The sequence below is a fragment of the Cornus florida genome, unplaced genomic scaffold (genome assembly GCF_030987335.1).
Source record: "Cornus florida cultivar Cherokee Brave unplaced genomic scaffold, ASM3098733v1 CherokeeBrave_3.0.0_Hap2_Chr08, whole genome shotgun sequence".
In the NCBI taxonomy this organism is placed as follows: Eukaryota; Viridiplantae; Streptophyta; class Magnoliopsida; order Cornales; family Cornaceae; genus Cornus; species Cornus florida.
Window position 1 is genome coordinate 21,056,931 of NW_026775578.1, and position 22,617 is coordinate 21,079,547.

The 22,617-nt window shown below is 36.5% G+C and overlaps 2 protein-coding genes across 2 annotated transcripts; both read right to left on the minus strand.

The window, feature by feature from the left end:
- Positions 1 to 5,257: 5,257 nt before the first annotated feature.
- On the minus strand, positions 5,258 to 8,626 carry LOC132270703 (uncharacterized). The gene is made up of 2 exons (XM_059771891.1): positions 7,069 to 8,626; positions 5,258 to 5,555 (listed from the first exon to the last, which is right to left on the minus strand). Exons 1-2 carry the CDS (start codon positions 8,502 to 8,504, stop codon positions 5,519 to 5,521), a joined length of 1,473 nt encoding a protein of 490 aa, XP_059627874.1. The 5' UTR covers positions 8,505 to 8,626; the 3' UTR covers positions 5,258 to 5,518.
- A 5,628-nt stretch (positions 8,627 to 14,254) lies between these two features.
- LOC132270704 (uncharacterized) lies at positions 14,255 to 17,558 on the minus strand. Its single transcript, XM_059771893.1, has 2 exons — positions 16,066 to 17,558; positions 14,255 to 14,552 (listed from the first exon to the last, which is right to left on the minus strand). Exons 1-2 carry the CDS (start codon positions 17,499 to 17,501, stop codon positions 14,516 to 14,518), a joined length of 1,473 nt encoding a protein of 490 aa, XP_059627876.1. The 5' UTR covers positions 17,502 to 17,558; the 3' UTR covers positions 14,255 to 14,515.
- Between the last annotated feature and the right edge of the window lie 5,059 nt (positions 17,559 to 22,617).

Consider the following 22,617-nt stretch of genomic DNA (forward strand, 5'->3'; position numbering starts at 1 on the left):
TTTTTTATAAGAAAATTTAATGAAAAAGTTAAAAAGTCATTTTCTCTCAAACTTCTAAAGTATTCAAAAAATAAAAAAATTCACTTCTTTTCTTTTCTTACTATTTTCATATAATAAAAAGAGCGTTAATAAACGATTTCGAAACAAAATTTTAATCAGTAGAGTTCTGATTTTGAATTTGGTTTATTTGATTAAGAATTCTAAACCTTAGACCTAGTAAAAGCAGATGCTCCGTAAGAAGAGCAAGGTCTAATCCAATTCTCTCAGGTTATTTGCTTCGACGATGGCTGGATTAGCAATTTATATACTTTTTTTTTTTTTTTTTTAATCGGTAAATATTTCGTTATTTGGGTTCCCTAATATGTTAGAATCTTGAATGCCATATGCGCCTTCATTTACAAGAATTCCAAATAAGTTTCCACGCCAAAGGAGTTATAAGTATGCTTCATCATTAGGAAATATAAATTAGCGTTTGGAAAGCTTGATGGCTAATTTTAAAAGTATGACTCATTTTTCATTTGGAACACAAAAAATGATATTGTATAGAGAAATGATAATCTTTCACAAACTATAACCATCGGCGTTGTCTTATATTCAGCTCCCGCTGTGTGAACAGATACTGCAGATTCTGGTGATCACTAAATAATCTGAAAGACTCTCCCAACAAATAATGCCTCCAAATGCATAATGCAAATACCACAGCTGCCAACTCCAAATCGTGTGTTGGATAATTAAGCTTATGAGGCTTAAGCTTACGAGATCCATACGAAATTGGTCGTTACTCCTGCATCAAAACACACCCAAGACCTTGCAAAGAAGCATCTGTGTAGACAAGATACTCTATCCCGCTCTGTGGAGTAGACAGAACCGGTGCAAAAGTCAACTTATTTTTTAGCTCATCAAAAGCTTTCTAACACCACAAATCGTACACCCTTCTTAGTCAAATGAGTGAGTAGTCCCGCTAGCTTTGAGAACCCCTGAATGAACCTACGATAATATCCTGTCAATTCGAGGAAACTCTGAAACTCGGTAGGTGAAGTAGGCTGTCCCCACTATACCACTGCTGAAACTTTGGCTGGATCTACTACTATTCCTCTTTCTGACACTACGTGACCAAGAAATTTCACTTCCCGTTGCCAAAATTCACACTTCTCGAACTTGGCATATAACTGGTGTTTACGAAGCGTCTGTAACACTGTGCGAAGATGTCTAGCATGATCGTCCTCCGAAATAGAATAAATCAAAATATAATCAATGAAAACGATGCCAAATTGATCTAAGTAAGCCCTGAAGACTATGTTCATTAAATCCACGAAGACTGATGGTGCGTTAGTCAATCCAAAAGGTATAACACGAAACTCATAAGAACCATATTTAGTGAGAAACGCTGTCCTAGGAACATCCTGCTCCCTAACCCGAAGTTAATGATATCCAGAACGCAGATCAATTTTAGAGAAATATGTAGCTCCCTTCAACTGATCAAAAAGATCGTCAATTCTGGGCAAATGATACTTGTTACGAATAGTAACATTGTTCAACTCCCTGTAATCTATACACAGGCGAAGTAAATCATCATTCTTTTTCACAAACAACACTGGTGTTCCCACGGTGAAGTACTCATACGAATAAAACCCTGGCTAAGTAATTGCTGAATCTGATCCCTCAGCTCTCGTATCTCCACTGGTGCCATCTTGTATGGTGCTCTAGCAATAGGCGTAGTACCTGGAGCTAAGTCAATCACAAAGTCTATCTCTCGACTAGGTGGCAACAGCCATAACTACGGGGAAAGGTTTGGGTGTAACAAAACCATGAGATGACGACGGCAACTCAATCAATCGTTCATTCAAAGTGTCGAACATATGAACGGGAGCTTCGCGGATCTGGCCGCCCTGAAGGTCAAGCTGCGAATAACTACACGCTAAGTATAATTCGTTACGCACCATAGCACAAGACACAGACCCTAAACGTGGAGAGGTTTCCTTGCCCAAATACTTCCTTCTATTAAACACTGCAAATCGACCTTCAGATTTTACTAGAGTTTTTCCCATCTCTAATTTGGAAATCGCAGCAAACAGAAGAATTTTTCAATTGGCAATGAAACAGGGGATGTATGACGAGAAGGTTTTGTGGAAGATGAAGAGGCTAATTGAGGTGTATAAAAGCTTAAATGGAATTAAGTTAATCTTCTTGTGCACAACAAAAGTCTTTTGTCATAAATGCTATGCTGGTGAAGATCATAAAGACCAGTTTTTCAGTTCATGGTCTTTTGCTTATGTTGTTTGAACCTTCCTGTTTGAGTTGCTGCAGCTTCTAGTTTAGAGTTTTCAATTATTGAATCTCATTGCAGATTAATAATACCAGAGGGCAGAATCTCAGTCTAAAGTGTTGTGCTCAGTATGCTCTATTACCATATTTGGAATATTTGGACGGAAAGGAATACTTCTCTTTATTATGAGTTTAGAGATCAAGTTGCTTCTGTTGAAAATATTATTGTTTGGGATGTTCTATATTTTCACAAGTTAAATTTACTTGATTTACTAGCTTTCCTTCATTATTAATGTTTTTAGTTTTTATTTTGTGTTGTTTGGCCTTTATTGAAAATGGACATTTTTCATTTCTGTTTGTAATTAAAGTGGCAGGCCTCCTTTTTTTATTTTTATTTTTCATTTTTTTATCTATACTTCTATTGTTTATTTTATAAAAGCATCCCATTCATATATATATATATCGCCGCATAAGCCAGAAATGGAGGGGAAAATACGTATTTCTTCAAATTTGTCTTCCTGGGAGTTCTGGTTCTCCATTGGGTTGGAGAAGCAGGTCATGTAAGATGCAGTGCTGAGAGTCTGGCCATTAGAAACAGAACAATCTAGGGGCAAAATTGGAAGGCTTCAATTCATCAAGGGGGTTATTATACACATCATGTGAGATGGGCAAAATAGGAAGAAAAAGGGTAAAATCAGAATTTCACATTTACTTTTTGTCAAAAAGTGGTTAGAGGGGCTTATTTGCACACTTTTTAAATTTTATAGACTAGCATGCACATTTTCAAAAAGTAAGGACTAGTTTTGCACGAACCCGAGTTTTTTTTGCACTTAACCCATACATATATATATATATATATATATATATATATATATATATTGAATGGTGGGAAAAAGAACACTTCATGGATGGAAATTCTATAACAGAATTTTCTTGAAATGATAGCTACACACACACACACACATATATGTATCAGACTCAAATTACTGTTGCAAAACTTGGCATTCCAAGCTTTTAATCTTGATGACTATTATATATTGGGACAAGCTGGTACACACAAGATGGTACTGAGTTTGACACTTTGTACATGCATGTATATTCTTCTAGTCTTTGAGAAAAAGTGGATTTGTTGTGCAAAAGTTTTAGCTCCATGAATTGAATGGGTGGATTTAAAATGATTTAGGTTGGTTGAATTTTAATAATTTAAATGTTGTATCTTGACATCAACTTCTTTCATAGTTAAAACTTATTTATTCTATGGACTTTACTATTTAAGATCAATCACGAAAAGTCAAACAAAAAATATAACAGTTCTATCTTTCAACCTCTCTCGAGTGACTTCAAAAATTATTTTACTAATTTTATATGTCATATATATATATATATAAAGCCAATATTATCTTTAATAATTAATTTTTTAAAAATATATTTCATGTTTAAGAGCTCCATCATGACGTTGTAATTATTCCGGTTGTTTGTCTTCTTGATGTAACTTTGGAGTATATTTTACAATAAAATAAATATTTCATTTATTATTTAAACAAGGGCAAAAATGGTATTATATTATTTTTATTCAAAATCTCATTTTAAATCCAATTTGTTCCAAACATATAAATATAATTTCATTATAATTCCAATTCAGATACCTTTTCTAAATCCCAAGTAAATTGACTCCAAAGCGTAGGGTTCGTGCTTCTCAGTCAGATTGTATTGTTTGTTAATGAACGACGATTTCGAAACAAACTTTTAATCAATAGAACAGATGCTCCGTAAGACGAGCATGGTCTAATCCAATTCTCTCGGGTTATTTGCTTCGACCATGGCTGGATTAGCAATTTATATACTTTATTTTTTTTTAACCGGTAAATATTTCGTTATTCGGGTGCCCTTATTATATGTTAGGATATTTAACGCCACATGCACCATCATTTACAAGAATTCCAAATAAGTATGCTCCTTCATCATTAAGAAATATAATTTAGCATTAGGAAAGTTTGATGGCAAATTTTAAAACGTATGACTCATCTTTCATTTGGAACACAAAAATGATTGTAGTTGCATTAATGATGCTACACAACTATAAGGCAAGAAATAATAGTTGATGTTGAATTTTGACAAACATAATGACGATGAATTTAATGTAAGTGGCTGGAATCACCGTATCAATAATGGAAGAAACTAAATAAATTGTTTGTTACTATTTCACTTGGTTCGAATTAGTATAGAAATTATTTTCAATTTTCTTTTACTGTTAGGAACGCCCCTTTATCAAAATATCCATGATGCACGTTAGGACGAAATCTGACTGAAAAGCTTGCCGAGATATTCTACCATACTGTAGTCACTCAGGAATTCGGCTATATCTTACTCGGTGATAGATTGTCTTTCTTAATCGTCGGCTTTGCTCATCTCCTTTCTTATCTTTTCGAGCTCTTCGGGTGCATAGCATCCGCAAGACCTTGTGAACCTTCACAGAGTTCAGCAATAGTCTGGTCCATGGTGGTGATTTCTTTTCCAGAATTGGCTCCCGGGCACTTGATGAGAATCCCTGATTTGTAATTGTTTTGCTATGACCGAAGCTAATTTCTCAATGGCGGGTAACTCTGGCTTTTCTAGAGCTTGTAAAGTGCATTGATTGTTAAAATGAAAGCTTGGTGCTGTAAACATCAGAGAGGTTGGCACTTCAAAATCAGTATGCACAGATGTGAAATGTTCAAGCACTCGTTATCCTTCAAAATCTGATTTAGCTTAAATTGTATAATGGTGTTGGCATGATAGAGCCTTCTTGTTAATGTTTACGGGTTAACTAATTTTTTCCTTCTTGACAAATCTTTGGTTAAGTAGGAGGGAATAACTGATGACTGATTCCAAGATCGTAAGCGATCCCCGCACCATTCCTGTCACCCTTCATTTCATGCTATAAAAATTAAGCAAGTAATGTATTATCTACCTAAACCCATGCAATAAAAAGCCCTAAAAGATACATGCATCATTGCATGATAAATATAGACCACCTTTCATTCAAATTTCCATTACCAGAAAGACACAGATCCAACACTTGAGATTACGAAACAAGGAAAATAAGTGTTCATAACATTAAAGTTTACCAAGCTCCACAAAATACATGCACAATCCCAAATTTGCTCGTCAAACAAAATAAATTCATATCATATTATACTCTTATCCATTCACCCAACCTCCCAAGGGATCTTGCTCCCAACCTTCAAAGGGATCTGCCTTCCGATCCCATCCTTCAAAGTTCAAAGGGATCTTGCTCCCAATCTCTGCCTCTGAAAACAAACCACCGAAAAACTGGATAACAATATGATAAACAAGATAAAATGCTGATTAATTAAACAACATAAATATTTTGGAAGTCTGACAGATTTCAATTGGCATTTGGCAGTTTGATTTAACAAATAAAATCACAAGGACCACAAAATTTTCAAGGACAAACCAAAGAACCACAAACTTTGAACCCCCTTTTTTTTTCCTGGTAAAGGATTAGCTTTCATGTAGATCAGTATGTACAAACAAAGCACAAAAGCCATCAAGCAAATACTTCACGACCAAGGCCAAGCAACCAAAGCAAATGACCAAGGCTAGCTACAAGCAGCCATAATTCTGATGCATGGACTGAAAACAACATTGTAACCTCATTGTAAGGCTTGTTAGGTTCAACTGCAAAACCCACAAATTATTCTTGCCTTAATGAATCCGCAAGTTCATATTCTTGACTTCAGCAAAACTGAGTGAATTTTTCAACCTTTCGGGTTCTATGGACTTATTGGTGTTGGGGCATAGGGAAAGCACAAGGAACGCCGAGATCCACCGAAAGAGTAATAATGGAACAATCATGCACACAAAACACAAGATATACGTGGTTCACCCTAACTATAGGTTACGTCCACGGATCAGGAGATATTCAGACCGGAACAGGTACACAAACTCCTGCTCGAGGGTATAGAGGCAAATACCCGAGCCTTACACCGTGTGGTTTTAGCTCGCGCTCTCCCCTTGCCCTAGTCAAAGAGGCCAGCCCTTAATTCCAATCAGAGAGGCCTTTAAAGGCCAGGCCCGGCACACTCTCTGTCATCAGTGTTCGCTCTACCAATACCTTAAACTCTCTCTACCCATCAACTCACTCCCCCGTGGGGCTGCCCTCCACAAGCTACATCTCTCTAAACTCATAGCTAGGGATGGGGCTGGGTACCCCGGCCCCATCCCCGCCCACAAATCCCCCAAAAGCTAGTCCCCCGCCCCCGTTTAAGTTTCCCTGCCCCAAGTAGTATTTAGGTGCTACCCAAGAAAGACACAACTTCCTCAATAAACCAATTATCCAAATGGAAATCTCCACGGCCACATACCTAATTATCACCTTATACATCATCTCTTAATGGATTAAAAAATTAAAAAAACAACAAAATAATAAAAACAAAGAAAAAAACAGAGTCTGTCGCAACCAACGGCGTAACAACTGGCTCAGGCAACTAATTATACTCTGTAATTCGTCGCTCACAAAATGGTTTGAATGATTTTTCCTATCTTCCTAATAAAATGAAGAACGAGGACGTAAAAGAAATGTTGAAAGCTACTCAATGCATCAGACTTGCTTAGTCGAATGATGATCAAAAGAATGCAATTAGAATTGTTGGACAACAAAATTTTATTTATTTATATATATATAGCATGCAGGAATATTACATCCTCTAATGAATAGAGAAGCACTAGTACAGCTGATGACACAATTTATTAAGGACAGGGGAGATATAGGCAGATAATTAAGCTAATCATGGAAATTACTTGACAAAGCAAGAATCGAGGATCAAGTCACTGCCGAGGCCACTGATGTCGAGTGCGCAGATTGTCGAAGAGAGGGTTGTTAGACACTGCATATCTCCAGAAACTTCAACTACAGATACGGCCACGAATTGTTGATCACCAATACAACCCGAGTCCCCAGTCCTGATGATACAGAATCTCTTCCCAATCCCCATATATGCACAGCTGAACGAGAAATGGATGGAATCAGACCAATCCACAGGCGGGGCTGCAAACTTGGGAAATCCAACTAGCTGAGGAGGAGATATCTGTAGACCTTCTTTGTCAGAACAGCAATCAACCCGGTATGCATACAAGCCTCTATTGTATGAATAAATCACATCTTCAACAAACTCAGCCTTCCCAGAGAATGGATAGCGTATATTTTTTTGGCCGTTTGACAAGATCATCTTCTCCCACTTGTTTTTGGAATTAGAACCACCAGAGAAATTCCAGTAGAAAAACTCATTACGAGAACTTCTACCATTGAAATCTGCAACCGAAATGAGGAGAAAATTCTTTACAACCGCATAACCATTAACAAAGGTACAGCTCGGTAAATTAAACTGTGGAGGTAATTGTGATTCCCATTCGAACTCTCCAATGTTAAAGCTCTCAAGTGCTGGCGCTGGGACATTCAATGAAGTTGCCATAGATTGTCCATAAACATAAAGTTGGAGAGTTCCAACAGCCATAACTACGGGGAAAGGTTTGGGTGTAACAAAACCATGAGATGACGACGGCAACTCAATCAGTCGGTCATGCAAAGTGTTGAACACATGAACAGGAGCTTGGCGGACCTGGCCGCCCTGAAGGTCAAGCTGCGAATAACTACACGCTAAGTATAATTCGTTACCCACCATAGCACAAGACACAGACCCTAAACGTGGAGAGGTTTCCTTGCCCAAATACTTCCTTCTATTAAACACTTCAAATCGACCTTCAGATTTTACTAGAGTTTTTCCCATCTCTAATTTGAAAATCGCAGCAGAGTAAACAGAAGAATTTCTCAATTGGCAAACTATGAAAACTACTGGCCTTACCTTCTGCTCACACGTGGGCTGAATTGATGATCCCGCCACCGTCTTCAATCTTCTCTGCAATCCCTTCTCTGGATACTGGAAGAATACCTCCCTCAGATTCTCCTGCTGCCGGGGGAGGGATTCCTCCTCCGACACCGTATACGACGTCTTCTTATCCATGAAAATCCTCGACAGCCTCGCCAACATCTTCTTTCCCCGCACTCGTGGTTTCTTGTTCTTCAGCACCATCATCTTCTTTCCCGGCACTCGTGGTTTCTCCTTCTTCTCCAACGCTCCATCCTCCAAATTATGATCTGCTATCCTCTCCTCCATCATCATCTTCTTTCCCGGCACTAGGGGTTTCTCCTTCTTCTCCACCATCATTCCCGTCTCCATCCTTTGAAAACTCCTCGGTCGTGCTTCTTAGGGTTCGTGCTTCTTAGGGTTTGTTGAGAAGATGATTATAATTCCGTACATATAAATAGAATTTCATTATGATTCCAATTCCTATTCCAATTCAGATACCTTTTCCAAATCCTGAGTAAATTGAGATGAAAGTAAGATGGGCCTTTAAAGGTAAAACAGCTAATTGGGCCTGCGAATGATCTGTGGCATGTGGACTAAACTTTTGTTTAGCTAGACAGAAATTAATGGTGGAAAGTAAAATGTAAAATGTAAAATGTAAAAAGTAAAATATATATATATATATATATATATATATATATATATATAAAGTGAATGAAAAATAAATAAATTTTTCAAGAAAATTTTGAAAACTAACGAGTTCAAATGTCATGAAACTTTTCATAAAACAAATAATATTATTGTAAGTTTTAAAAACTTTCTCCAGATGTGAAATTTTTTTTCTGCGTGTATGTGTGTTTTTTTTTTTTTATAAGAAAATTTAATGAAAAAGTTAAAAAGTCATTTTCTCTCAAACTTCTAAAGTATTCAAAAAATAAAAAAATTCACTTCTTTTCTTTTCTTACTATTTTCATATAATAAAAAGAGCGTTAATAAACGATTTCGAAACAAAATTTTAATCAGTAGAGTTCTGATTTTGAATTTGGTTTATTTGATTAAGAATTCTAAACCTTAGACCTAGTAAAAGCAGATGCTCCGTAAGAAGAGCAAGGTCTAATCCAATTCTCTCAGGTTATTTGCTTCGACGATGGCTGGATTAGCAATTTATATACTTTTTTTTTTTTTTTTTTAATCGGTAAATATTTCGTTATTTGGGTTCCCTAATATGTTAGAATCTTGAATGCCATATGCGCCTTCATTTACAAGAATTCCAAATAAGTTTCCACGCCAAAGGAGTTATAAGTATGCTTCATCATTAGGAAATATAAATTAGCGTTTGGAAAGCTTGATGGCTAATTTTAAAAGTATGACTCATTTTTCATTTGGAACACAAAAAATGATATTGTATAGAGAAATGATAATCTTTCACAAACTATAACCATCGGCGTTGTCTTATATTCAGCTCCCGCTGTGTGAACAGATACTGCAGATTCTGGTGATCACTAAATAATCTGAAAGACTCTCCCAACAAATAATGCCTCCAAATGCATAATGCAAATACCACAGCTGCCAACTCCAAATCGTGTGTTGGATAATTAAGCTTATGAGGCTTAAGCTTACGAGATCCATACGAAATTGGTCGTTACTCCTGCATCAAAACACACCCAAGACCTTGCAAAGAAGCATCTGTGTAGACAAGATACTCTATCCCGCTCTGTGGAGTAGACAGAACCGGTGCAAAAGTCAACTTATTTTTTAGCTCATCAAAAGCTTTCTAACACCACAAATCGTACACCCTTCTTAGTCAAATGAGTGAGTAGTCCCGCTAGCTTTGAGAACCCCTGAATGAACCTACGATAATATCCTGTCAATTCGAGGAAACTCTGAAACTCGGTAGGTGAAGTAGGCTGTCCCCACTATACCACTGCTGAAACTTTGGCTGGATCTACTACTATTCCTCTTTCTGACACTACGTGACCAAGAAATTTCACTTCCCGTTGCCAAAATTCACACTTCTCGAACTTGGCATATAACTGGTGTTTACGAAGCGTCTGTAACACTGTGCGAAGATGTCTAGCATGATCGTCCTCCGAAATAGAATAAATCAAAATATAATCAATGAAAACGATGCCAAATTGATCTAAGTAAGCCCTGAAGACTATGTTCATTAAATCCACGAAGACTGATGGTGCGTTAGTCAATCCAAAAGGTATAACACGAAACTCATAAGAACCATATTTAGTGAGAAACGCTGTCCTAGGAACATCCTGCTCCCTAACCCGAAGTTAATGATATCCAGAACGCAGATCAATTTTAGAGAAATATGTAGCTCCCTTCAACTGATCAAAAAGATCGTCAATTCTGGGCAAATGATACTTGTTACGAATAGTAACATTGTTCAACTCCCTGTAATCTATACACAGGCGAAGTAAATCATCATTCTTTTTCACAAACAACACTGGTGTTCCCACGGTGAAGTACTCATACGAATAAAACCCTGGCTAAGTAATTGCTGAATCTGATCCCTCAGCTCTCGTATCTCCACTGGTGCCATCTTGTATGGTGCTCTAGCAATAGGCGTAGTACCTGGAGCTAAGTCAATCACAAAGTCTATCTCTCGACTAGGTGGCAACAGCCATAACTACGGGGAAAGGTTTGGGTGTAACAAAACCATGAGATGACGACGGCAACTCAATCAATCGTTCATTCAAAGTGTCGAACATATGAACGGGAGCTTCGCGGATCTGGCCGCCCTGAAGGTCAAGCTGCGAATAACTACACGCTAAGTATAATTCGTTACGCACCATAGCACAAGACACAGACCCTAAACGTGGAGAGGTTTCCTTGCCCAAATACTTCCTTCTATTAAACACTGCAAATCGACCTTCAGATTTTACTAGAGTTTTTCCCATCTCTAATTTGGAAATCGCAGCAAACAGAAGAATTTTTCAATTGGCAATGAAACAGGGGATGTATGACGAGAAGGTTTTGTGGAAGATGAAGAGGCTAATTGAGGTGTATAAAAGCTTAAATGGAATTAAGTTAATCTTCTTGTGCACAACAAAAGTCTTTTGTCATAAATGCTATGCTGGTGAAGATCATAAAGACCAGTTTTTCAGTTCATGGTCTTTTGCTTATGTTGTTTGAACCTTCCTGTTTGAGTTGCTGCAGCTTCTAGTTTAGAGTTTTCAATTATTGAATCTCATTGCAGATTAATAATACCAGAGGGCAGAATCTCAGTCTAAAGTGTTGTGCTCAGTATGCTCTATTACCATATTTGGAATATTTGGACGGAAAGGAATACTTCTCTTTATTATGAGTTTAGAGATCAAGTTGCTTCTGTTGAAAATATTATTGTTTGGGATGTTCTATATTTTCACAAGTTAAATTTACTTGATTTACTAGCTTTCCTTCATTATTAATGTTTTTAGTTTTTATTTTGTGTTGTTTGGCCTTTATTGAAAATGGACATTTTTCATTTCTGTTTGTAATTAAAGTGGCAGGCCTCCTTTTTTTATTTTTATTTTTCATTTTTTTTATCTATACTTCTATTGTTTATTTTATAAAAGCATCCCATTCATATATATATATATCGCCGCATAAGCCAGAAATGGAGGGGAAAATACGTATTTCTTCAAATTTGTCTTCCTGGGAGTTCTGGTTCTCCATTGGGTTGGAGAAGCAGGTCATGTAAGATGCAGTGCTGAGAGTCTGGCCATTAGAAACAGAACAATCTAGGGGCAAAATTGGAAGGCTTCAATTCATCAAGGGGGTTATTATACACATCATGTGAGATGGGCAAAATAGGAAGAAAAAGGGTAAAATCAGAATTTCACATTTACTTTTTGTCAAAAAGTGGTTAGAGGGGCTTATTTGCACACTTTTTAAATTTTATAGACTAGCATGCACATTTTCAAAAAGTAAGGACTAGTTTTGCACGAACCCGAGTTTTTTTTGCACTTAACCCATACATATATATATATATATATATATATATATATATATATATATTGAATGGTGGGAAAAAGAACACTTCATGGATGGAAATTCTATAACAGAATTTTCTTGAAATGATAGCTACACACACACACACATATATGTATCAGACTCAAATTACTGTTGCAAAACTTGGCATTCCAAGCTTTTAATCTTGATGACTATTATATATTGGGACAAGCTGGTACACACAAGATGGTACTGAGTTTGACACTTTGTACATGCATGTATATTCTTCTAGTCTTTGAGAAAAAGTGGATTTGTTGTGCAAAAGTTTTAGCTCCATGAATTGAATGGGTGGATTTAAAATGATTTAGGTTGGTTGAATTTTAATAATTTAAATGTTGTATCTTGACATCAACTTCTTTCATAGTTAAAACTTATTTATTCTATGGACTTTACTATTTAAGATCAATCACGAAAAGTCAAACAAAAAATATAACAGTTCTATCTTTCAACCTCTCTCGAGTGACTTCAAAAATTATTTTACTAATTTTATATGTCATATATATATATATATAAAGCCAATATTATCTTTAATAATTAATTTTTTAAAAATATATTTCATGTTTAAGAGCTCCATCATGACGTTGTAATTATTCCGGTTGTTTGTCTTCTTGATGTAACTTTGGAGTATATTTTACAATAAAATAAATATTTCATTTATTATTTAAACAAGGGCAAAAATGGTATTATATTATTTTTATTCAAAATCTCATTTTAAATCCAATTTGTTCCAAACATATAAATATAATTTCATTATAATTCCAATTCAGATACCTTTTCTAAATCCCAAGTAAATTGACTCCAAAGCGTAGGGTTCGTGCTTCTCAGTCAGATTGTATTGTTTGTTAATGAACGACGATTTCGAAACAAACTTTTAATCAATAGAACAGATGCTCCGTAAGACGAGCATGGTCTAATCCAATTCTCTCGGGTTATTTGCTTCGACCATGGCTGGATTAGCAATTTATATACTTTATTTTTTTTTAACCGGTAAATATTTCGTTATTCGGGTGCCCTTATTATATGTTAGGATATTTAACGCCACATGCACCATCATTTACAAGAATTCCAAATAAGTATGCTCCTTCATCATTAAGAAATATAATTTAGCATTAGGAAAGTTTGATGGCAAATTTTAAAACGTATGACTCATCTTTCATTTGGAACACAAAAATGATTGTAGTTGCATTAATGATGCTACACAACTATAAGGCAAGAAATAATAGTTGATGTTGAATTTTGACAAACATAATGACGATGAATTTAATGTAAGTGGCTGGAATCACCGTATCAATAATGGAAGAAACTAAATAAATTGTTTGTTACTATTTCACTTGGTTCGAATTAGTATAGAAATTATTTTCAATTTTCTTTTACTGTTAGGAACGCCCCTTTATCAAAATATCCATGATGCACGTTAGGACGAAATCTGACTGAAAAGCTTGCCGAGATATTCTACCATACTGTAGTCACTCAGGAATTCGGCTATATCTTACTCGGTGATAGATTGTCTTTCTTAATCGTCGGCTTTGCTCATCTCCTTTCTTATCTTTTCGAGCTCTTCGGGTGCATAGCATCCGCAAGACCTTGTGAACCTTCACAGAGTTCAGCAATAGTCTGGTCCATGGTGGTGATTTCTTTTCCAGAATTGGCTCCCGGGCACTTGATGAGAATCCCTGATTTGTAATTGTTTTGCTATGACCGAAGCTAATTTCTCAATGGCGGGTAACTCTGGCTTTTCTAGAGCTTGTAAAGTGCATTGATTGTTAAAATGAAAGCTTGGTGCTGTAAACATCAGAGAGGTTGGCACTTCAAAATCAGTATGCACAGATGTGAAATGTTCAAGCACTCGTTATCCTTCAAAATCTGATTTAGCTTAAATTGTATAATGGTGTTGGCATGATAGAGCCTTCTTGTTAATGTTTACGGGTTAACTAATTTTTTCCTTCTTGACAAATCTTTGGTTAAGTAGGAGGGAATAACTGATGACTGATTCCAAGATCGTAAGCGATCCCCGCACCATTCCTGTCACCCTTCATTTCATGCTATAAAAATTAAGCAAGTAATGTATTATCTACCTAAACCCATGCAATAAAAAGCCCTAAAAGATACATGCATCATTGCATGATAAATATAGACCACCTTTCATTCAAATTTCCATTACCAGAAAGACACAGATCCAACACTTGAGATTACGAAACAAGGAAAATAAGTGTTCATAACATTAAAGTTTACCAAGCTCCACAAAATACATGCACAATCCCAAATTTGCTCGTCAAACAAAATAAATTCATATCATATTATACTCTTATCCATTCACCCAACCTCCCAAGGGATCTTGCTCCCAACCTTCAAAGGGATCTGCCTTCCGATCCCATCCTTCAAAGTTCAAAGGGATCTTGCTCCCAATCTCTGCCTCTGAAAACAAACCACCGAAAAACTGGATAACAATATGATAAACAAGATAAAATGCTGATTAATTAAACAACATAAATATTTTGGAAGTCTGACAGATTTCAATTGGCATTTGGCAGTTTGATTTAACAAATAAAATCACAAGGACCACAAAATTTTCAAGGACAAACCAAAGAACCACAAACTTTGAACCCCCTTTTTTTTTCCTGGTAAAGGATTAGCTTTCATGTAGATCAGTATGTACAAACAAAGCACAAAAGCCATCAAGCAAATACTTCACGACCAAGGCCAAGCAACCAAAGCAAATGACCAAGGCTAGCTACAAGCAGCCATAATTCTGATGCATGGACTGAAAACAACATTGTAACCTCATTGTAAGGCTTGTTAGGTTCAACTGCAAAACCCACAAATTATTCTTGCCTTAATGAATCCGCAAGTTCATATTCTTGACTTCAGCAAAACTGAGTGAATTTTTCAACCTTTCGGGTTCTATGGACTTATTGGTGTTGGGGCATAGGGAAAGCACAAGGAACGCCGAGATCCACCGAAAGAGTAATAATGGAACAATCATGCACACAAAACACAAGATATACGTGGTTCACCCTAACTATAGGTTACGTCCACGGATCAGGAGATATTCAGACCGGAACAGGTACACAAACTCCTGCTCGAGGGTATAGAGGCAAATACCCGAGCCTTACACCGTGTGGTTTTAGCTCGCGCTCTCCCCTTGCCCTAGTCAAAGAGGCCAGCCCTTAATTCCAATCAGAGAGGCCTTTAAAGGCCAGGCCCGGCACACTCTCTGTCATCAGTGTTCGCTCTACCAATACCTTAAACTCTCTCTACCCATCAACTCACTCCCCCGTGGGGCTGCCCTCCACAAGCTACATCTCTCTAAACTCATAGCTAGGGATGGGGCTGGGTACCCCGGCCCCATCCCCGCCCACAAATCCCCCAAAAGCTAGTCCCCCGCCCCCGTTTAAGTTTCCCTGCCCCAAGTAGTATTTAGGTGCTACCCAAGAAAGACACAACTTCCTCAATAAACCAATTATCCAAATGGAAATCTCCACGGCCACATACCTAATGATCACCTTATACATCATCTCTTAATGGATTAAAAAATTAAAAAAACAACAAAATAATAAAAACAAAGAAAAAAACAGAGTCTGTCGCAACCAACGGCGTAACAACTGGCTCAGGCAACTAATTATACTCTGTAATTCGTCGCTCACAAAATGGTTTGAATGATTTTTCCTATCTTCCTAATAAAATGAAGAACGAGGACGTAAAAGAAATGTTGAAAGCTACTCAATGCATCAGACTTGCTTAGTCGAATGATGATCAAAAGAATGCAATTAGAATTGTTGGACAACAAAATTTTATTTATTTATATATATATAGCATGCAGGAATATTACATCCTCTAATGAATAGAGAAGCACTAGTACAGCTGATGACACAATTTATTAAGGACAGGGGAGATATAGGCAGATAATTAAGCTAATCATGGAAATTACTTGACAAAGCAAGAATCGAGGATCAAGTCACTGCCGAGGCCACTGATGTCGAGTGCGCAGATTGTCGAAGAGAGGGTTGTTAGACACTGCATATCTCCAGAAACTTCAACTACAGATACGGCCACGAATTGTTGATCACCAATACAACCCGAGTCCCCAGTCCTGATGATACAGAATCTCTTCCCAATCCCCATATATGCACAGCTGAACGAGAAATGGATGGAATCAGACCAATCCACAGGCGGGGCTGCAAACTTGGGAAATCCAACTAGCTGAGGAGGAGATATCTGTAGACCTTCTTTGTCAGAACAGCAATCAACCCGGTATGCATACAAGCCTCTATTGTATGAATAAATCACATCTTCAACAAACTCAGCCTTCCCAGAGAATGGATAGCGTATATTTTTTTGGCCGTTTGACAAGATCATCTTCTCCCACTTGTTTTTGGAATTAGAACCACCAGAGAAATTCCAGTAGAAAAACTCATTACGAGAACCTCTACCATTGAAATCTGCAACCGAAATGAGGAGAAAATTCTTTACAACCGCATAACCATTAACAAAGGTACAGCTCGGTAAATTAAACTGTGGAGGTAATTGTGATTCCCATTCGAACTCTCCAATGTTAAAGCTCTCAAGTGCTGGCGCTGGGACATTCAATGAAGTTGCCATAGATTGTCCATAAACATAAAGTTGGAGAGTTCCAACAGCCATAACTACGGGGAAAGGTTTGGGTGTAACAAAACCATGAGATGACGACGGCAACTCAATCAGTCGGTCATGCAAAGTGTTGAACACATGAACAGGAGCTTGGCGGACCTGGCCGCCCTGAAGGTCAAGCTGCGAATAACTACACGCTAAGTATAATTCGTTACCCACCATAGCACAAGACACAGACCCTAAACGTGGAGAGGTTTCCTTGCCCAAATACTTCCTTCTATTAAACACTTCAAATCGACCTTCAGATTTTACTAGAGTTTTTCCCATCTCTAATTTGAAAATCGCAGCAGAGTAAACAGAAGAATTTCTCAATTGGCAAACTATGAAAACTACTGGCCTTACCTTCTGCTCACACGTGGGCTGAATTGATGATCCCGCCACCGTCTTCAATCTTCTCTGCAATCCCTTCTCTGGATACTGGAAGAATACCTCCCTCAGATTCTCCTGCTGCCGGGGGAGGGATTCCTCCTCCGACACCGTATACGACGTCTTCTTATCCATGAAAATCCTCGACAGCCTCGCCAACATCTTCTTTCCCCGCACTCGTGGTTTCTTGTTCTTCAGCACCATCATCTTCTTTCCCGGCACTCGTGGTTTCTCCTTCTTCTCCACCGCTCCATCCTCCAAATTATGATCTGCTATCCTCTCCTCCATCATCATCTTCTTTCCCGGCACTAGGGGTTTCTCCTTCTTCTCCACCATCATTCCCGTCTCCATCCTTTGAAAACTCCTCGGTCGTGCTTCTTAGGGGTCGTGCTTCTTAGGGTTTGTTGAGAAGATGATTATAATTCCGTACATATAAATAGAATTTCATTATGATTCCAATTCCTATTCCAATTCAGATACCTTTTCCAAATCCTGAGTAAATTGAGATGAAAGTAAGATGGGCCTTTAAAGGTAAAACAGCTAATTGGGCCTGCGAATGATCTGTGGCATGTGGACTAAACTTTTGTTTAGCTAGACAGAAATTAATGGTGGAAAGTAAAATGTAAAATGTAAAATGTAAAAAGTAAAATATATATATATATATATATATATAAAGTGAATGAAAAATAAATAAATTTTTCAAGAAAATTTTGAAAACTAACGAGTTCAAATGTCATGAAACTTTTCATAAAACAAATAATATTATTGTAAGTTTTAAAAACTTTCTCCAGATGTGAAATTTTTTTTCTGCGTGTATGTGTGTTTTTTTTTTTTTATAAGAAAATTTAATGAAAAAGTTAAAAAGTCATTTTCTCTCAAACTTCTAAAGTATTCAAAAAATAAAAAAATTCACTTCTTTTCTTTTCTTACTATTTTCATATAATAAAAAGAGCGTTAATAAACGATTTCGAAACAAAATTTTAATCAGTAGAGTTCTGATTTTGAATTTGGTTTATTTGATTAAGAATTCTAAACCTTAGACCTAGTAAAAGCAGATGCTCCGTAAGAAGAGCAAGGTCTAATCCAATTCTCTCAGGTTATTTGCTTCGACGATGGCTGGATTAGCAATTTATATACTTTTTTTTTTTTTTTTTAATCGGTAAATATTTCGTTATTTGGGTTCCCTAATATGTTAGAATCTTGAATGCCATATGCGCCTTCATTTACAAGAATTCCAAATAAGTTTCCACGCCAAAGGAGTTATAAGTATGCTTCATCATTAGGAAATATAAATTAGCGTTTGGAAAGCTTGATGGCTAATTTTAAAAGTATGACTCATTTTTCATTTGGAACACAAAAAATGATATTGTATAGAGAAATGATAATCTTTCACAAACTATAACCATCGGCGTTGTCTTATATTCAGCTCCCGCTGTGTGAACAGATACTGCAGATTCTGGTGATCACTAAATAATCTGAAAGACTCTCCCAACAAATAATGCCTCCAAATGCATAATGCAAATACCACAGCTGCCAACTCCAAATCGTGTGTTGGATAATTAAGCTTATGAGGCTTAAGCTTACGAGATCCATACGAAATTGGTCGTTACTCCTGCATCAAAACACACCCAAGACCTTGCAAAGAAGCATCTGTGTAGACAAGATACTCTATCCCGCTCTGTGGAGTAGACAGAACCGGTGCAAAAGTCAACTTATTTTTTAGCTCATCAAAAGCTTTCTAACACCACAAATCGTACACCCTTCTTAGTCAAATGAGTGAGTAGTCCCGCTAGCTTTGAGAACCCCTGAATGAACCTACGATAATATCCTGTCAATTCGAGGAAACTCTGAAACTCGGTAGGTGAAGTAGGCTGTCCCCACTATACCACTGCTGAAACTTTGGCTGGATCTACTACTATTCCTCTTTCTGACACTACGTGACCAAGAAATTTCACTTCCCGTTGCCAAAATTCACACTTCTCGAACTTGGCATATAACTGGTGTTTACGAAGCGTCTGTAACACTGTGCGAAGATGTCTAGCATGATCGTCCTCCGAAATAGAATAAATCAAAATATAATCAATGAAAACGATGCCAAATTGATCTAAGTAAGCCCTGAAGACTATGTTCATTAAATCCACGAAGACTGATGGTGCGTTAGTCAATCCAAAAGGTATAACACGAAACTCATAAGAACCATATTTAGTGAGAAACGCTGTCCTAGGAACATCCTGCTCCCTAACCCGAAGTTAATGATATCCAGAACGCAGATCAATTTTAGAGAAATATGTAGCTCCCTTCAACTGATCAAAAAGATCGTCAATTCTGGGCAAATGATACTTGTTACGAATAGTAACATTGTTCAACTCCCTGTAATCTATACACAGGCGAAGTAAATCATCATTCTTTTTCACAAACAACACTGGTGTTCCCACGGTGAAGTACTCATACGAATAAAACCCTGGCTAAGTAATTGCTGAATCTGATCCCTCAGCTCTCGTATCTCCACTGGTGCCATCTTGTATGGTGCTCTAGCAATAGGCGTAGTACCTGGAGCTAAGTCAATCACAAAGTCTATCTCTCGACTAGGTGGCAACAGCCATAACTACGGGGAAAGGTTTGGGTGTAACAAAACCATGAGATGACGACGGCAACTCAATCAATCGTTCATTCAAAGTGTCGAACATATGAACGGGAGCTTCGCGGATCTGGCCGCCCTGAAGGTCAAGCTGCGAATAACTACACGCTAAGTATAATTCGTTACGCACCATAGCACAAGACACAGACCCTAAACGTGGAGAGGTTTCCTTGCCCAAATACTTCCTTCTATTAAACACTGCAAATCGACCTTCAGATTTTACTAGAGTTTTTCCCATCTCTAATTTGGAAATCGCAGCAAACAGAAGAATTTTTCAATTGGCAATGAAACAGGGGATGTATGACGAGAAGGTTTTGTGGAAGATGAAGAGGCTAATTGAGGTGTATAAAAGCTTAAATGGAATTAAGTTAATCTTCTTGTGCACAACAAAAGTCTTTTGTCATAAATGCTATGCTGGTGAAGATCATAAAGACCAGTTTTTCAGTTCATGGTCTTTTGCTTATGTTGTTTGAACCTTCCTGTTTGAGTTGCTGCAGCTTCTAGTTTAGAGTTTTCAATTATTGAATCTCATTGCAGATTAATAATACCAGAGGGCAGAATCTCAGTCTAAAGTGTTGTGCTCAGTATGCTCTATTACCATATTTGGAATATTTGGACGGAAAGGAATACTTCTCTTTATTATGAGTTTAGAGATCAAGTTGCTTCTGTTGAAAATATTATTGTTTGGGATGTTCTATATTTTCACAAGTTAAATTTACTTGATTTACTAGCTTTCCTTCATTATTAATGTTTTTAGTTTTTATTTTGTGTTGTTTGGCCTTTATTGAAAATGGACATTTTTCATTTCTGTTTGTAATTAAAGTGGCAGGCCTCCTTTTTTTATTTTTATTTTTCATTTTTTTATCTATACTTCTATTGTTTATTTTATAAAAGCATCCCATTCATATATATATATATCGCCGCATAAGCCAGAAATGGAGGGGAAAATACGTATTTCTTCAAATTTGTCTTCCTGGGAGTTCTGGTTCTCCATTGGGTTGGAGAAGCAGGTCATGTAAGATGCAGTGCTGAGAGTCTGGCCATTAGAAACAGAACAATCTAGGGGCAAAATTGGAAGGCTTCAATTCATCAAGGGGGTTATTATACACATCATGTGAGATGGGCAAAATAGGAAGAAAAAGGGTAAAATCAGAATTTCACATTTACTTTTTGTCAAAAAGTGGTTAGAGGGGCTTATTTGCACACTTTTTAAATTTTATAGACTAGCATGCACATTTTCAAAAAGTAAGGACTAGTTTTGCACGAACCCGAGTTTTTTTTGCACTTAACCCATACATATATATATATATATATATATATATATATATATATATATTGAATGGTGGGAAAAAGAACACTTCATGGATGGAAATTCTATAACAGAATTTTCTTGAAATGATAGCTACACACACACACACATATATGTATCAGACTCAAATTACTGTTGCAAAACTTGGCATTCCAAGCTTTTAATCTTGATGACTATTATATATTGGGACAAGCTGGTACACACAAGATGGTACTGAGTTTGACACTTTGTACATGCATGTATATTCTTCTAGTCTTTGAGAAAAAGTGGATTTGTTGTGCAAAAGTTTTAGCTCCATGAATTGAATGGGTGGATTTAAAATGATTTAGGTTGGTTGAATTTTAATAATTTAAATGTTGTATCTTGACATCAACTTCTTTCATAGTTAAAACTTATTTATTCTATGGACTTTACTATTTAAGATCAATCACGAAAAGTCAAACAAAAAATATAACAGTTCTATCTTTCAACCTCTCTCGAGTGACTTCAAAAATTATTTTACTAATTTTATATGTCATATATATATATATATAAAGCCAATATTATCTTTAATAATTAATTTTTTAAAAATATATTTCATGTTTAAGAGCTCCATCATGACGTTGTAATTATTCCGGTTGTTTGTCTTCTTGATGTAACTTTGGAGTATATTTTACAATAAAATAAATATTTCATTTATTATTTAAACAAGGGCAAAAATGGTATTATATTATTTTTATTCAAAATCTCATTTTAAATCCAATTTGTTCCAAACATATAAATATAATTTCATTATAATTCCAATTCAGATACCTTTTCTAAATCCCAAGTAAATTGACTCCAAAGCGTAGGGTTCGTGCTTCTCAGTCAGATTGTATTGTTTGTTAATGAACGACGATTTCGAAACAAACTTTTAATCAATAGAACAGATGCTCCGTAAGACGAGCATGGTCTAATCCAATTCTCTCGGGTTATTTGCTTCGACCATGGCTGGATTAGCAATTTATATACTTTATTTTTTTTTAACCGGTAAATATTTCGTTATTCGGGTGCCCTTATTATATGTTAGGATATTTAACGCCACATGCACCATCATTTACAAGAATTCCAAATAAGTATGCTCCTTCATCATTAAGAAATATAATTTAGCATTAGGAAAGTTTGATGGCAAATTTTAAAACGTATGACTCATCTTTCATTTGGAACACAAAAATGATTGTAGTTGCATTAATGATGCTACACAACTATAAGGCAAGAAATAATAGTTGATGTTGAATTTTGACAAACATAATGACGATGAATTTAATGTAAGTGGCTGGAATCACCGTATCAATAATGGAAGAAACTAAATAAATTGTTTGTTACTATTTCACTTGGTTCGAATTAGTATAGAAATTATTTTCAATTTTCTTTTACTGTTAGGAACGCCCCTTTATCAAAATATCCATGATGCACGTTAGGACGAAATCTGACTGAAAAGCTTGCCGAGATATTCTACCATACTGTAGTCACTCAGGAATTCGGCTATATCTTACTCGGTG